This window comes from Anomalospiza imberbis, chromosome 8 (genome assembly GCF_031753505.1).
Source record: "Anomalospiza imberbis isolate Cuckoo-Finch-1a 21T00152 chromosome 8, ASM3175350v1, whole genome shotgun sequence".
In the NCBI taxonomy this organism is placed as follows: Eukaryota; Metazoa; Chordata; class Aves; order Passeriformes; family Viduidae; genus Anomalospiza; species Anomalospiza imberbis.
In genome coordinates, this window is record NC_089688.1 from 7,051,952 (window position 1) to 7,069,601 (window position 17,650).

A 17,650-nucleotide genomic window follows, 5' to 3' on the forward strand; every position below is an offset into this window, starting at 1 on the left:
TTCCTACCACACAAGTCATGCTGGGCCACCTGGCTACCTGATGTGTCACAAAACCTGAAATTAAACTGTCATGCTCTAGAAAGGCTGCTCTACTCAGATCTCTGGATATCAAGTATGATTTAAGAACTCCATGCTACCTAAACAGTGACAAAGAGAAATACAGAAGTGACAGATTCTTTGTGTCAGGGTCCCAAAGCATGGCACAGAGCTGTTCACAGACAGAGGAAACAGAATTGTACCGGAGTTTCACATACCTCCATCTATAGGGGAAAGAAAGCAACCTCTACACATGGGCAGAGATGAGAAAATTACAAAAAATGCCATGAGAAGTCTTACTGCCCAAACCTGTCCTTTCACGAGGAGTAAGGTGGTAGCTGTGTCGTCACAGCACAGGTAACACTGCCTAAAATTCCAGTATGTTCCACACAAGAGGGACATTATCTCCCTGTGATCTACTGGAATCAGTCAGCAGCCTGAAGGGATTTTCAGTTCCTGTGATTAGAGATATGTCTTGGAATTACACTGGAAGTGTAAAGGCCAAAAGTTCATTAGAAACAGAGCTCTGAAAATCACATTCTTACTACTCAACATCTATATTAAGTTACTAGCATAAAGTTCATAATGAAAGTGTAAGTGCATAGTATTTACCTATTGTCATTACATGGAAGATGGACCTTAGCAGCATTTAAAAAATACAATCTGTTAATTTTATCCCTTCCTTTACATAAACCCACATATAATTTCCCTTTACATAAGATGCATTAAAAAGAACAACAACACAGCATGAGTCACTCCACAGATACTTGTACACTAGAACTTACAGCTGGCCAAGACTGAAAGAGCCTTTTAACATCTTTTTATCCTGCTTATTTTGAAGTCCAAATGTTTTCAACTATGAGTACACATAGAACTGAACTGTAAAATATGCTCAGAACAATCTTTTTAAAATGTTATTTCTAGCCAGAAGTTAAATGCAGATTATAAATACAGGTTAAATATATAAACAAATATATAAATCTATCTTTTAAAAAAAGACAGATTAAAACCAGACAAACTGCAACCTATAGAGAAAAACTCCAAATGAGATGCCTATCTGTATGAAATAAGATAGAACACACATACTAAAGACTAGGAAAATACAGCACTTGTTAGATCTTAATAATGCCACATTATGAATGCAACTTGGTTTTTACACCAAGTCTTACTGAAGCCAATGGAACAGCCCAGGAAAGAAATGTATGGGATGCTTCAGATAATTGCAAACCAAAGAATTCTCCTAACAAGAGTGCTTGGATATACAAAACTTAATATGGCAATTCCTTTAACTGTGCTTCTCCTAGGGCTGCCAGCTGGGAATGACTTTCTCCAATATTGAAGAAATAAACTCCAGACTCCACTCCACTTGGAACTAAGAGTGCAGCGCTGACAATACTTTCTGTCACTCTGCAGGAATGAAAGAGCAACACCAAACTAGTTTTAAGGCTTCCCATTCTTGGCAGCAGCTACACCTGTCAAGACGCAGAGGAGCACTTGTTAGGTTATGAAAACAGTACAGCTAATCATTGCTTTTGGAAACATCCATGCAAAACACCTTGTTCATTCAAGCAGAAATAAAACAAGAACGCTCTGAGAACAATAAAACTGACTAATGATTCAACTACAAACACCACTGTGAAAACCAATTCAGTTACAAATGCTACAGTGAATTCTAAGCAAATCTCTGCTGAAGGAAAACATTTCAAGGACAAATAAAGAATGCTCCACTGTGGAACAAACCTGAGTGAAGAAATCACACAAAGTGATCCTGGAGCAGAGTTTTCTTTAGTTCCAACTGCCTAAACACTGTCTTTGTTCATACTTTCCTATAGCAGTGACATATTTTTTCACACATATTCTGTACTGTTTCTCCAGATATGTTTACAAATTTTTGAAGAAAGTGGTCTGCAAGAAGAATGCTGAAGAATTCTGTCAAAAGAGAACAGAAGATATAGTTTAAGCCTGTAGGCTGTGTTCACCCAGAAGAAATATAGCCTTCAGGTCACAAAAAGCACGAAAGGCCATGCATGCTGGCAGAACAGAAGATATACCTACTGTCCAGAGTGGTCTAAGAAAAACTCAGACTAGGAGGATTTTTCAAGATTACCTCCTCAGCCAGGGTGGAAGATACCTCCATTACTTCAGCAGCACAAGGGGACTGAAAACTACCTTATTCAGAAAAGGCAGAGCCTTCAAACGTGCTGTTTTGTCCCAGAATGAAAAACCCAGGTCAGAAAGACAGGCTTCAGCAAGGCTTTGGAGACAACAGAATACAACAATGCCTGACTAGAACCCTTTCCAAAACCAATGATGAAATACTAGAGAAATCTAATTAAGAATATGATAGAGCCTTTCCTCAACACACCTTACATGACAGAAGGGATACCCTGCCTGTTCCAGAAGCTATGGCTCTGGGACCAGGAACCTCACTAGAAAGCTGCTGGAAAGACTGAATTGGCCTTCTGAGTGTACTCTGACCTAGATCATACAGGCAGAATGGCAAGGGTAAATAGTGAATTTGGAAACATGAGCTCAGAAAACTTCTCACAAGAGGTGGTAGAGCCACCAGATTAGTAGGATCAGAAAAAAATTGCTAGTAGAAAGAAAAATCTAGTTTAAGATGAAAGATGGAAGAGATGAATTAGATAGTGATGGCTTAACTCTTCTGCAATAAAAACAGTTTAGTCTTTGAGATTTGCAGAAGATATATGAAAATTTAAGTGAGGGGTGGGCTCAGCTTCTTCTAGGGGACTGCTTCTCAGATGCTGGAGGGGTATAGTAAAAAATGTGTCGAACCCCGGCTCAGGGAAGAAATTATGATGTCTGGCTCTAGATCAGAAGGCTGAAGGAGAGCTTTATTAAAACTATACTATATTACATTAATATAGTATTTAAAGAGATACTAGTCTATTCTACATACTTACCTAACTCAAACTTGTGACTCTCTGCTGAAAGTCTGAGCCACAGCTGGATCCCATTGGTCACTGACCCCAAACAACCTTCACCAGAATCCAACCCAGCAATCACTTCAGGTGAACAATCTCCACACCACATTCCACATGGGGAAAACAAAGGAGCAGAGAGAAAGATTGTTTTCTCTTCTCTCTGTGCTTCTCCTGAGAGACAGAATTATGTCTGTCTGTCCGGAGAATGTGAATGTCACAGGGGGGTTAGAATTTCTCTCCCCTGAATGATTCCTCCTGCCATTATACTCACTGAGAGCTACTGATCTGCAGGGCTAAAGCAGGGCTGGCAGAGGTGAGACTGACATATGGAAAAACAAGTAAGGAACTCACATGTCCACTGGGCTACCATAGAGCCTGTGGCTGGTTCCAGGCTTTGTGTGTTTGTGAATGATCTAAAGAGAGATCACATTTTTGTGCAGACAATATTAAATAGAAGGAGCTGCAAGCAGAAGATGGTTTACAAGCATAGGCAGGAAGTGGCTACAGTGGATTCTGTTACAGAATAAATAAAATAATGCATCTGGGATCTCTAATCTGAAACAAACACAAAGAAGGAACATACACAGGAGATGATGATTAAAATGCTTTACGTATAAAATTGACTAGAAATTAGCTACAAAAGCTGTATTATATGTTTGAGTTTCAACCCAGCAATATCAACACTGGGAAAGAACAGTGATTCTGTAGGTGAATGTAGTATAATTACACATCAAGCATTTCAGTAGCTTTATAAAGGATCTCATAGAGTTGCAGTAATGAAAAACTGAATGAAAAGGAGAAGAAATGAATGGCAGGCAAAACATAAATAGCTAATAATATATAACTTGGTCATTGCCAGACAAAATAGCTCATAATCAATTATGTAGGTTTGGGCATCATAAAGCTCTAAAAGAAGATAAGAAGGAAAGAAAATAACACTAAAAATTCATGAATATAAAGGAAGAATTTGGATGACTACATTTCTTGACACCAGGATGTTGAATAGCCAGTTTCTAGCAAAGCCTTGCTACTTAGTGAAACCATTACTTATGATATAAACCAAGACAGGATGAAATACTTGCTGAAGTGGAAGACATAGGGAAATCATTAGTTTTCTTCCCTTCCATAACTCTAAAGATCATTTATGAAGACTTGCTGCTTGGCTCCATTTAGTATTTTTCTGTTCTAACAATGAGGAATATGTGCAATCTTAGTCTCTGGCAAGAATTTAAAGCTAATACATTAATTAGTATTTTTCTTTGCAGCAAGAGAGCTTTTGAAGTGATGCACTAGATTTTTACTCCTACCTGAAACAGCATTATTGTTTGTCACACAAACAAAACAAAACAAAACAAAACAAAAAAAAAAAAACCCCAATAAAACCCCACCCACCAAAACCCCACAGTGTTCAAGTTCAGCCGGGTTAGACATGTTATGGAAGAAATGTGTTTCTCTGTTGGCCATTCCACCACTCAAACCCTAGAAATGTGATACAGTTTGCATTTTGAAGAGAGTGAATTTAATCTCAAATTTGCAGCCAGGGAGAGAAACAAACCAACAATAAGCATAACTCTGAATTTTGTGCCCTATCAAAATATCACAAATACAAGCACTTCTCTATCATACTGGATACAGATAATATGAACTGTGCTCAGATGTGTCATAGTTTTTAAAAAAACCAAACAACTATTCAATAACAAAGATTCAGGACACTACAAATTACAGTGAAATTTGGATCTCGCAGTTGTCCCTCATGTGGGAGTCTGCCTAGATATTTGATTTTTTCCCATCTCTCAGACATACATGATGACATTTGACAAATAGCAGTGTTACTGCTCCATAATGCCAAAAAGGGGATTTGAAGATTGCATCCAGAGACTTGATGATGCCACTTTATCCATTCTGTTTGAAAGGTGAATGTGTACACAATATGGCAATGTAAACCACAATTAATGAACTCCAGAAAAATATTTCTGAATCCTCCAATAAATCCAGCATGGTAATAAACTCCTGAAATAAATTAGAAAACATGAGACATGCTCAAATAACACGAGGAGCCAAAGATGCAAGCTGTTTACATAAACCAGAAATGACTTCTTAGTTTATATGATGTAATGTTTTTATACAAGCCTGGTAGACTAAACAGTTGTGATGGTGCCAAGTGTTTGGAAGGTGATGAAATTGATCGAAACCGGCCAAGACACCAGTTCCAACTCTAATCCTGATGCCCAAATACTATCTTCAAATATATGAAGGCAGGAAAAAAGTGTAAAAGCACATTAGTGAGATTGTATAGTTCAAGCCATCAACAGTTAGAAAATACCAGAATGAAGCATACTTGAATAACCTTACATTGGACACTTTGTTTAGATTATGATATAGCCTTTAACTGCATGATTACATACTAATTTTTCCACATAAATTCTGATTCATTCAGCATACATAATGAATAGTGCGTACATAATGAACTATTTTTCTTGTAACAGCTAGTTGCTTTTGTTCAGTGTGTAGTCCCAGGACTTATTTGCTACACATTATTCATATTCTTCTCTGAAGACAAAATTATGAATTTCATCATGGGTTTTTCCATGCACCTCATGGGTTTTCCAGGCTACTACAGCATCTGTCTGATTAACAAACATTCATTAGTTTATTTTGAAAACATTGCTGTGAGGGGAGGCAGCAGTATGCTTCCATTTTACACATGGAAAACTGAGGCACAGGAAAATTACTTAATGTGCTTGATGTTCTCTTCAAAGCCTTTTTTCTAAAGTGCTACTCTCACAGAAGTGAGCAGCAGCCATTGACTCTGAGTACTCCATGGTACCCTTCTCTGCTGGCAAACGAACAAGGAGGATTTGTCATCTTGGGGTCACGTGTGCCTTTGGAAGATGTCATGCACTGATACACACTACCATTTCTCTGGCAGTCACACCAAAGCACGGCCTCCTCTGCCCTGTTCCTTGAACTTGTTCCTGTCCCTCTTCCTTCTTCTTCTCCAGTCACACATCAAAAGTCCTGTTCTTCATGCCTAAGGCTGTCCTTTCAGTCCCAGTCTCTCTGCTCAGCAAGTCCTGAGCTCTGTGGTCCAAACTGCCCAGTAACCCCCATCTTGTACTTCCTCATTTTTCAAATTAATCTGGCTGAACATGCCCTCACATTTTTCCCCCCAGCTTTCCTTCCCTGGGCATGCTGCCTGAACTTAGATTGCCTTCCTTGCGCCTTTATCTTCTTTTTCTATTCCGTGTTATTTTGTCCAATTCTCATTTAACCTAATCCCCATCTTGCAAGTCTTTCCTGTTCTTCTGCCCTTGACCAGCCACTGCCTCTAGTCTGTTAGCACCCCTGGGCCCCATTTACTTGCCTGACTCCCTTGTCTGTGTGCCCCAAGTTCCAGCATCCTCTTTGAAGGTTTGTTTCTGCGCTCCTCTCCTTTCTGCATTTTGACAGGTGTCATTTTGATAGGTGTCTTCTGCTTTCCCTCTGTCTATGCCAACGAAGGGCAGGGGAGTGGATGACGGCATCACCGCTCTTGCCCGGTGGGACCCACAGCCACAGTGCACCATTTGTAGGGGGAGCATGGCACAGCCACAGAGGAGCTTTGGGAAATTCAGCTGCTGACATCCAAGACTGTTCTACTAAGCCTGTGAAAATCTTGGTTTTTCCCAAGACTTATGGTTTTCTGACATCAGCTATATTTCCATAGCATCGGCATGCTCATGACACAAAAGACATCCATTCATCTACTCAAGGTTTAATCCCCAGGTAAGGCGAATATAAATTTTATAAAAAGGTCACCAGAATGTTCAGCACTGATTAAACATTCATTCCTGGCCTAAGCTTACAGAAGTATGGCTACAATGTTCAAATATGGCAAAAAATAACAAATGCTGCACTTTTTCCTGTACACAGAGTTCAAGAGAGTTCTGAGGAGCTACATGTTAGACTGCACATCAGACTGAGCTGTGCTATTAGACCCATGTAAAAGAACAAGAGCAAATAATGCAAGATGTCTTTGAAGATAGCAGCTCATAACTGGCTTTATAATGTGTCATTCACTTTGAACCAAATCTTATGAGGAGTTTTTATAAAAAAAAAATCCAAAGTGCATACATTTCTTATCTCTTATTTAACATTTTTAAGTTTTTAAATTGCTTTGATTAGTTAAGAGAGATGACAATGCCTTCAAAAACAACACTGAAAGAAACCCAGAAAAAAAAACCAAAAAAAGATGAACTGCCATGATATTATTAATTGCTTACTCCAATTTCTAGATTTGTGGCTCCTGTATATACCTTCACAGAAGGTATAACCCAGTTTGCTGAATATAAAACATCTCAATATTAATCCTCTCATCTTGGAAAACAAGAAAAATATTTTGCTATCTACATAAATTTTTCATTACTGCTTATGTTTCTACTGCAGCAGTGCTTGCAATTCCAACCAAGTGCATTGCAGAATTTATCATAGTTGGATGTATAATGTTATGGTTTCACTGGCTGTCTTTACCGTTACTACAGCTTAAAGACCAAGGACATTTTCAGAATATGAAAATCTAACAAAATTATAATTTACTATGCGTATAACATTGCTATTTATCACAAGACTTTGCTGAACCTCAGTGATGCCAATCACCTTAAGAACATCACGCTTTTCAACAAGGATACCCGAACATAAATTGCAAGTGTTTATAACACAAATGTACCCATGTACACACTCAGGGATCTAAATGTATGGTGTGTACATTTGTATGCTTATCACAAAGATGAAAGCCTTAACCTTTGCTTCCTTGTTTTGTGTTTCCATTAAAACAAGCTCTTTGATGCATAAGTGCCACCTGTAGGAAATATTGGAATATGCTCAAGAGCAGCTCTGTGCCAACTGAGGCACTGAGTTGTCTCCCTGCCATTCCCAATACAGGCAGCTCCTTTGGAAATTCAGCCACGTATTGAGGAACGGCCCTGCATGATGGCAGCTTGCTTGATGAAGGTTAGTTTGTAAAGCCACATCTACAGGAAAGTTGTTGTTTTCCAGGGAAGTCTAACCAAAAATGTAACTGAAACAAAAAATACTACATTTTTCCATTTGCTCATCTGTATGACATTAATCCATAGGAACCAAGCAGTCCTTTTCTATTTATGTTGATCCAAATAGAGCTTGTCATGATTAACACGGACTACTTCACTGCAATTACTTAGGGTACACGGATATGAACGATTGCATAATTTATCTATTGTAAATTATATCTACTATTAATTAAAAGGAATATATGTGAAAAAGTGTTTTAACAAAAAAAAACAAAACAAAACAAAACAAAAAACCACAACAGTGTAATCTCCACTACTATAAACATAGTTCAGTTTCCTGTAGCAGTAAGGCATAAATGGATTGAAGAGCATGTATCTTAATTCCAACTTAAAAGAAAAAAAATCAAAGAATTTCTAATGTAGCTATAAAAATAATACTGATAAAAACCCGGAAAAATTAATAACTGAGAATTTCCAATGCCTTATCATTTTTTTTAATATTACAAGAAAAATAAAGAGCTTACAAAAATTCAGGTTCTTAAGTGTTAGAGTCTGCCTAGGTCAAAAAAAAAAGTGAAGTATTTAATCCCAATTTGTAAAAAATAACAGAGAAAACTGGCCTGACTCCCTCTATAGCCATCAGCTTTAACAGTTACGCTCCAAAGATACACGCACCATAAGGAAACAGTTTCATTAATTCAACTGTACCAATCACTGATACAGTATCCCCATTTCTTGGTACATTCACTAGGTAACACAAATTCCACACCCAAAGCACATTTTGTATCCAAGAATGAGAAGTGATTTTTAATAATTCGATGTGAAACGACAAGATAGAAATTATCTGATACATGAGAACAAATGATATGCCACTGTACGAAAAAATATTAGTTCATTGTTTGACAGCCAGTGAGTGTGTTTAGTTTTGTCAGTCATAGTTGGGTACAAACGACATGTCTCTCTTCTCCCCTAGTCAGCCGTCAGCGTCGCTTCGAACACGTACGCTTGTTTTGGCTGTCCCTCGTCACCACCTGACATTTATCTGCTTGCTTCAACACAGACAACCTTTAATAGCCGCACCTGCTCCTGTGAAACCAAACGTCACCTGCCTGCCGGGGAACAGGCGGGCGGACGGACTGACAGCCGCTGTCCCCAGGGCACTGCGGTCTCCCGCGGCGGTGCGGGCGGCAGGCGCGGCGCGGCGGAGCGCGGCTCGGCTCGCCGGCCCGTCGGCGCGGTGCTGTCCGCGGTGCTGAACCGCCTCCCTTTCGGTCTCCCCCCGTGCCCCATCTTGCGAGCCCCACGCTCGGTCAGCTCGCCGCCTCATGGCTCTCACGAGGGACCGGCAACAAGTCTGGCCGCCTGCCCACGCCAGCCGGCACATCCGCCCGTCTACCTGAAGCACGGGAATTGCCCTGTAATACAAAGGACTTTGGAGACCGCGGGCAACAAAACCCCACCAGGGTCGCTACCCCATCCCTAGCTCCGGACTCTCCGCAGCTCGGGCTCTGGCTCCCCTTGCTGCCTCTCCCAGAACAAGCCCCAGCGTCCATTCCTGGCAGGGGCAGGGTTGTGCATCAGGCTTGCCCGGGGTAACCGCACCGCAACGCCAGGCACGGCTTAGGGAGCGGCGGTTTTCCCTCCCTTCCCTCCAGCAAGGTGCAACCTTCTCTCCTTTTGTTCTCAATGGCAGGAGGGTGGCGGCAGCGGCGGGAGGGGTGGGGAACACTTGCACCTACAAATTCATGGGGGATAACAAAGGACCACACGACGCGCGGATTAATTTGCATTAGCATCCATGAGGGCAGCAGCATTTTACGTCTGCAGGGATTAGCCGCGCAGAGCCCGGGCTTACCGTCCCTATCGCAGAGCTGAATCGCCTCCAGGCTGAGGTTCTTGATCACCTCCTCGCAGGGGCTCGTGGGGCTGCTCATGGTGTGCGCCAGGCGCGGAGCCTCCATCGCGCCCCTCGCCGCTGCCTGCTGTGGCTTGGCCGGGGGCTGGGGCTGGGGCTGGCCGGCTCCGGTGCAGAGCCGCGCGGCAGCGCTTCCCGGCGCCGCCCGGCTCGGCTGCGAGCGCCCGGCGGAGGAGGCGGGCGAGCAGAGGATTTGTCACCGCAGCGAGCCGGGGAGGGGGCAGCAGCGAGGCGGGCGGCCGGCGCGCCCCGGGATCCGCGTTTAAAGGGGCCGCGGCCGCCGCCTCGGAACCGTCCCTTCCCCCTCAGCTCCTTATGTAACGGCAGCCGCGCTTCCACGGGAAGCTCCCGGGGAGTCCAACCCCTCCGGGTCAGGCTCTGCGAACGGCCGGTCCGGGTTCCAGCCGGCCTGCCTCGAGCGCAGCTGCCCACTGCCGCGGCGAGGTTTGTTCCGAGGTTACTCCATAACACGACAGAGTCCCTCAAGGCAAAGCCATCCCCAAGCCACAGTTAGCGATTTCCTGTTCCCTAAGCACACAGCCCACCATGACCGCTGTGTGCAAATCACACCCAGCTGCAAGGGCTCTGCTGCCCACTCTGATCCTTCCTAATTATGCAAGAAAGTTGCAGAAAGAAATATTACCCGCTTTTAGATTGATAAACCTAGAAAAGCTGGCAGAAGGTTATTGATTGCAAGAGAGGGTATGGGAATTTCTGTAGCCATTTCTGCTATCTGCCCTGCACACTTCACACCTGCCCTTTTTGTGGGAAGGAGAAATAATCCACATGGTAGTGGTGCCATTCCTATCAAGCTTTTTTGAAAAGTACTTATTTATCAGTTCCCAGCTTCGGGAACAATAACGGGGCCAGAAAAGGAGAAATGTTTAAAAAGTAATAGGATAACAAATTAAACCTGTGTAGCACTGCACCATCATCAGGTGTGACAGCTCAGCTCCCTCCCCACCACAGGCCTGCAGGCTGCACAAAGGAGCAGCCTCTGGACCTCGGGCTGCAGGAGTGCACTGCTCTCTCCAGTGATCTTGATCCAGACTTTGGGATCAAGCTCAGCATGCTGGGATGGGACCACCAGTTTGTAGACAAAGTGGTTTGAGCCCATTTCCTACCACACATTACAACAAGCATTCCTGGCACCGGTTTGTTGTTTCACCAAAATAAAATTGACACTGTTTAGCCATTGATCATGAAACATCAACACTGGTTGCTTTGAGAAACAGCAGTTCATTGCATGCAAGCTCCCATCAAGACTGAGGCTGTGATGTTTCTTGGTCAGCATTGCATGACAGGAAGTCCAGAGTGTCCCTAAAGATCCCATTTCTCTTTCTGCAGTCCCAAGACTACCCAGTGTCCTCCCTCACTGATCTGACACAGTAGCAAGCCCCATGCACAGCTAGATGTCTGTCATTCCATTAACACTGGACTTTTGGATCCTTCCATTTTTTTGATGGTTTCCAGGGACACTAATCTCAGAAAATGAACTCTGGCATTGCCTTTCATGAACCCACGGCCAAGTGCTGCAGCCTAGAAACAAGGAATAAGTTTTATGTGCTTGGATTCCTCTGACATCTTCAAAAATCTGTAGTACATCCTGGGAGAAAGAGCAATGCTGAGCACCCTTCTGAGACTGTGTACTCTTTACACACACATCCCTTCCTGCCATTCTTTCTTGTGCTTTTTTTTTTTTTCTCCCTGCTCTTTATTTCTCTGATGTTTTTCATCATGATGGAAAATGTGCGCAGAGGGGTCAGGCAGAGGAGAAATGGAATGAGTGGGAAGGGAACCTAAAGGAAGAGAAAATGAAAAGGAAGTAATAACAGGAAGGGAGAGTGTGAGTCAATGGGGAGGTGGGAAGGGAGAAGAATATATGAATGAATGCACAGACAGAATGAGGACAAATATAGAATCAGAAAGGGAAGAAATTAAAGTGGGTGAGACTGCATTCATCAGGTTTTAATTTTGTCTCTGACAAGCATTAATTCTCTGAGCGGAATCAAAACCTTTCTCCTTGATATTGTAACTGTTCTTAGCACACAGGCGTCTCCTACGTAAGGCTGGAAAATTTCTTTCCTTGAAGATTGGTGTATTTAGTATCTCAGCCTTATGTTCCACATCCATTCCCTTCCACAATGTGGCAGACACTTCAGCAGCTCACACAATCTTGTTACTTCTTTGCTATAACATTATATAAAGTCCATTTGAAACAGACACTGTTCTTGAATACTGAGAGAATTCCCAATTTATTCTCTCTGCCTCTATTTTATACACATTTCTCTCCTCTACTTCTTATTCTATGCAGCTGAAATCAGGTTTTTAAGAACGGATGGATTTTGCATAGCTCTTTGAAAGCGGACAGCTTTGAGGGTGTTCCCATTCCTCAAAGGCCTCTCATTTCTCAGCTACCTTGTAGCAATAACCCCTGTCTGAGATCTATCTATTTCTTTCTCCACACCATTACAATTTTTTTTTTAAGAAAAGACAGATTAACTATCCAAATACCAGCAGACTTCAGTGTAAGTGTAGAGCAGAGAAACCTTTTCCATATCTCTGCTTTTCTAAAGCTAGACCTGCCTGAGACAGTATTTTGCAGAGTCACACTTCAGGCTGTGTGCTTCCTTCGGCCTATCACCACTCCCACCACCTGGGCAAGGGATCAACATTTTTTTAAAGCTCAAATTCCTCCCAGATGTGATTCCATGCAATCACTTGGCAATGAATTTAGTCCTAGGTATTTCAGTCCCAGAGCACACAATGCTCTCATGGTGTTTTTTTCACGTGGGAGAACGATACTCTGCTTGTCTTAACAAGGAATATCATTGTCTGAGGCACAAGTTGTTTGCGCTGTAGGATGACAGTCTCAGCATATAATCAGAAAGTTTATTCTATGACAGATTATCCCTGACAGTGTTTAGCAGAAAATGTCACATATCACAAATATGGGTCAACATTATGTAATGGAAAGTCTGCCAATGGCAGCACAACGTTAGAGACAGCAGAGGGTCATGTGCTTAGAACTGCAAAAGCTTGCAAAGAATTTACCACAACAGCAACCTCTCAGACTTCCAACCTTTAGATAAATAGAATCTTACCAACTTCTGTAGTTCAACAGCAATGTGTCTGTTATTACAGTAACCTCACAAGGAGAGCGAAGCAGCATTTTCTAGCGTGATGCACACACCTGGAAACGTGAGCTGTGACACACAGCTCTTGCCTGGCAAGGTTCAACAATCTCAGCTCTGCTGCCTCAGCCTGGCATTCACAGTGCCCCAGGTAGGTCAGCAAGATCTTGCTGCAGGGCTACCACTCTACAGCAGAAAGGCAGAGAGGCTGCCAGCCAGCTGGAGAGGTGTGTGGCCTCTTTCCTAAAAGGTACAACCTCATTCATACAATAAAAAAGCAAGGGGAAAAGGGATTCCTGTGTATTCCTTTCCTCCTCCCCTCACAGGATTACAAAGTTCAGCCTCACCTCTGTTGCACTCTGTTTTGGGAAAACTGCTGAATATTAGCAGCAGAGCACAGTACAGAGCTGGGCAACTCCATTCTCTCTATTTGAAAACTCTTTTGTATTTAGTTGTAGCAGGTTTTTATCTTCAAGTTATAAAATAAATCCCCTTTCTCAGACGTCAGCAAGACTTTGAGTTCCAGCTCTGCCCTCCCACTTGGGAATAAAAAATGACTTGTGTTATTGCTCAGTGGACTGTGCAAGCAGAAGGCAAAAAGGCTAGAGACATGGTTTTCAGGAAAGAAAAAACAGGGAGGAATTAAAGACAGCATTTGGGGATTTTTTTCCTCCTATTAGTATGCCACTTTTGAGGAGAGAAGCAAAATATTAAAGGACAGATAAAAAGAAGGATGAAAATCAATATTGAGGGTCAGTCCTAAAAGGTGTACTGACTAAACTTAGCAACTAATCCCTGAAGTTTCAGGGAAATAAATTCTTTGCAATTTTGCAGTCATTCTCTGTCTTTAATGGACATGTCAACTATTTCAAGCGTGCAAAGGCACACACTTGAAAAAAGATTGTGTTCAAAATATTGAAACACCATAGAACTGAAGTAAAATCCACAGACTGGTGACAGAAAGACAATAAACCCACCCCAATACTGAAGACCCTAGGTGAAAGCCATGACTCTGTAGAGTTAATGTGTGGTGTGACACCTCATCCTACTGAGATAGACAATGTTGTATGACAATTTAGAGCACTGGGTACAGTATCTAACCAGGAACCTCTTTTCTCAGATAACAAAGCAAGAACCTCCTCAAGTGCTCAAACAATGAGGATGATGGCAGAGGTCCCCCTTTTATACTCTAGGAAAATCCAAGGCAGAGCAGCAGTGTTTATTCTTAGCTCTAGAGTGAGTCTCTTTCCCTCTTTCTGCAAAGGTAGCACCCATGGCCAGGCACCCTGACACCAAGTCCAGCAGTGAGGCTCCAGATCTGGAAATGTCTCTGCCTGCTGTTTTCTGCTTCAGCATTGTTTGAGATGCTGGGAAGCCCCACAACTTCTGGAAACTGTCCGGGGAGGTGCATGCAGTGGCTCATACATCTCAAAATGTCTCTCCTTCCCTGTTCAGAGGGCTTCATTGCAGCAACTGAATTCAGTTAATGCATTCAGCCTTCTCTTGCAAGGCCATAAAGCATACTTTGAAGCATCAAAGATACAATTCCAAAGCAGTCTTGTGACTCCTGGTTCCAGGGAACCTACTCATGAATCTGGAAAAAGGGCTTCAGTGTAGGCAGAACTAGTCTACAACTTGCATAAAAAGACAATCAGTCCATGAAAAAGACAACCAAGGGCATATAAAATAGAAATTCACTAGAGCACAAGTGGCACAAATGTGATAGCCAGAGTCTGACTCTGCCAAGTCTCCCATTACAGGAGTTAGAGGGTGTCAGTTGCAGTCAATGGCAACAGCTTCAGAGCAAACGAAAGGACATGGTACTTCCGGCAATGAATGTTATGCTTGTAAGACTAAGGACAGTGCCAGTGCTAGAAATTTTTGTTCATTCAAGGGAAGGATGGAAAAGTTCATACAAAAGGAATTGTTTAGAGTTACTAAAACCACAAGTGACTGAGCTGAGTGTCACTGAGCCCTAAAAAATCCCAATAGAGTCCAGGGAGGAGTTACTGAAGACTGTTATATGTGCTTGTCATGCCCTTCATCTTCTGCAAATACCCATTTTCAGCCACTGCTAAATGGACTGTACAATCCTGGCTAAGTCCTTGGTCTGACCCAGAACAGTCACAGAAATGCCCAGCTATCCTACCCTTCATTCCTTACCACCCACTGCTGCCACAGCATCCTCATTCATAAGGAAAACTTCAGAGTATGGAGCCCTCTGATGGTACCGGTTGGGTGTGCAAATCTCAACCTAATCTAAGCAATATAAACAATTTAAAGGGAATATTCCTCTCAGAACAAGAAAGATATCAAGCAAATTATCACTTTATTAATGCTATTGATGGTGCTGCTGTCTGAATTTCAGTTCTCTGGTTATACAGTCTGAATAAGCATCTAAGAAAGACAAATTCTTTCATATGCAAAAAAAAAGTATCTGTAGTTCATAAAATTTATTTGTTCCTTAATGGGCACAAAGTGCTGTTATTGCTTAGCATTATCACTTATTAATTTCATTTTAAGTTTAGCCTCCCTTTATGAGATCCAGAGTAACCTTAGAGAACAATCTGAACCTCTCTCCTCTGTGCTGTAAATCAGTCTTCCAACTTTTGTAACCACTTCCACATTTAATTAGTGCCTTATCCTCCAGATATTGGACCATGTCTTGACCTTTAAAGGATACTACTGTCTGCTTATCCTTGACAATGATGACTGCTATTCAGATTTAGTTTCTGTCTACAGTGCAGTGGCCAGCTCTGATGCCTTTAAGTGAATTTTAGCCCCAGCTGATTCGTTTCAGTAATTTCCTTAAAATATTATGTGGCACAGCATCAAATGCCTTTATAAAGTCTTGATGCTGTTCTGTCCTCTGCTAATCTTCTGGCTTCATTGTAAAACATGTGGAGGATAAAAATTCCAATTGGCCTGTCTTGGTTGGCTGCAGTACACCTGGGCTGTATCAGGGTCTCATTACACTATTCACCTCCATGTAAATACATTGCCCCCTTCAGCTTCACTATTTATAGTATTTGTTTCCATTTGGAGCCATGCCCATAGGACAATAGTTTCCATAGTTACTCTTAATTCAGTTTTTAAAGACTTCTGGCATGCTGACACTTTATTAGTCTCCTGATACTTCCTCAATTCTCCATGGGGTTTTTTAGCAACTAGCTGTTCCATCAGTTCTTTAAATATCTGAAGGGACACCTCGGATGCATTTGTTCAAGTGATGATATTTCATTATGTATTTCTTAGTTACTTTTCCCAGCAGTTCATAATTACATCAATGATTTCTTAAGCAAGCCACTATTTAAAGTTTAATCTCCTTCCCAATAAACTTCGTGGCAAAAGTCCAATTAGTCTTAGGGAGAATAAGAACTGGTCTCAAAATTTATCTCCTCATTACAAATCAATTACAATTAATATTTTCTTGGTCAAGTAATTTTGTGTTATTGTGCCTTCAAGACTTATAACACAGTCCTTTCTTATTATTTTTAACCTCTTGGCAGCTGTTTTGGTGTATCCTCATTCTGTCCCTGTTTCTCTCCTGTGTACTAAACTTGGAATACAAAACCCTGTTTTGGTGACCCTCCAGTTTTCTGTTTCTAGCACAGTTCATATTTTAGTTTTACTTGTTTAAGTAGCCCGCAGTGACCCATTCTCTCTTCAGTGAGAATTCCATTTTCATTGGAACAAGACAAATTTCTGCTGGCTTTTCATTACAGTATCCTCTCCTGTTCCCCCTACTGCCCTTCCCCTTTCCACAAAGCCTTTTCTGAAACACTCTCAACTGATCCTGTGAATGAGATTTTCCTCATAATAGTACACCCTTTCACTGGATAACCAAAACTCTTCAGATAGCCAAGAAGAATGTATATTAATAAAGATAATGAAGAAAGTCTAAGTGATTAGTTCCTCAGTGTCATCTACTGATCTCATTTTCTTATAACTATAGAGCTTTTTGCTATAAAGCATTTTGCATGAGGACAGAAGATGGGATCTAGGTTGCTTTCACTGCTTTTGTACCATCACCATCTGCTGTGACTGAGGTGATGTGGCAATGCAGGAAAGACACCATTGCCTCTCCCCCACTGCTACCATGAACACAGTCAGTTAACCACTAAGGAAACACCAGGAAGATTGTGTTACATCAGTGAGAGTAGGAACACCAAGGCATTCTCTCTCCGTAGCTCAGAGACTGAATGAGTAGTGAGATTAATCTTAAATTTCTTTCATTTGACTCAGTCACTTACTCCAAGCTCTTATACTGTTTTTCAGATCTATGATTATTTATATACATGTTTTGCATTGACCCAGGCTGGATGCCAGGTGCCCACCAAAGCTGCTCTGTCACTGCTCTCCTCAGCTGGGCAGGGGAGAGAAAATATACAGAAAAGCTTGCGGCTCGATATAAGGACAGGGAGAGATCATTCAGCAGTGACTGTCATGGGCAAAATGGAATTGACTTATAGAAATTAATTGAATTTACTACCAACCAAAATCAGAGTGAGATAATGAGGAGCAAAACAAATCTTTAAAACACCTTCTCCCACCCCCTCATCCTCATTTTTGGGCTGTACCTCCTCCCCAGCC

The 17,650-nt window shown here is 41.9% G+C and overlaps 1 protein-coding gene across 6 annotated transcripts in view; it reads right to left on the minus strand.

Moving 5' to 3' along the window:
• Positions 1 to 17,650, minus strand: part of PHYHIPL (phytanoyl-CoA 2-hydroxylase interacting protein like) — a 127,757-nt gene that overhangs the window by 21,704 nt on the left and 88,403 nt on the right. Inside the window, exon 1 of one of the 6 annotated variants that reach the window (XM_068197164.1) lies at positions 9,864 to 10,134. The exons of the other annotated variants lie outside the window; for them this stretch is intronic. Within the exon in view, the coding sequence (XP_068053265.1) occupies positions 9,864 to 9,969 (106 nt within the window). The 5' untranslated portion in view covers positions 9,970 to 10,134. Of the gene's footprint in view, positions 1 to 9,863; positions 10,135 to 17,650 lie in introns of those variants that run through there. 6 annotated transcript variants of the gene reach the window in all.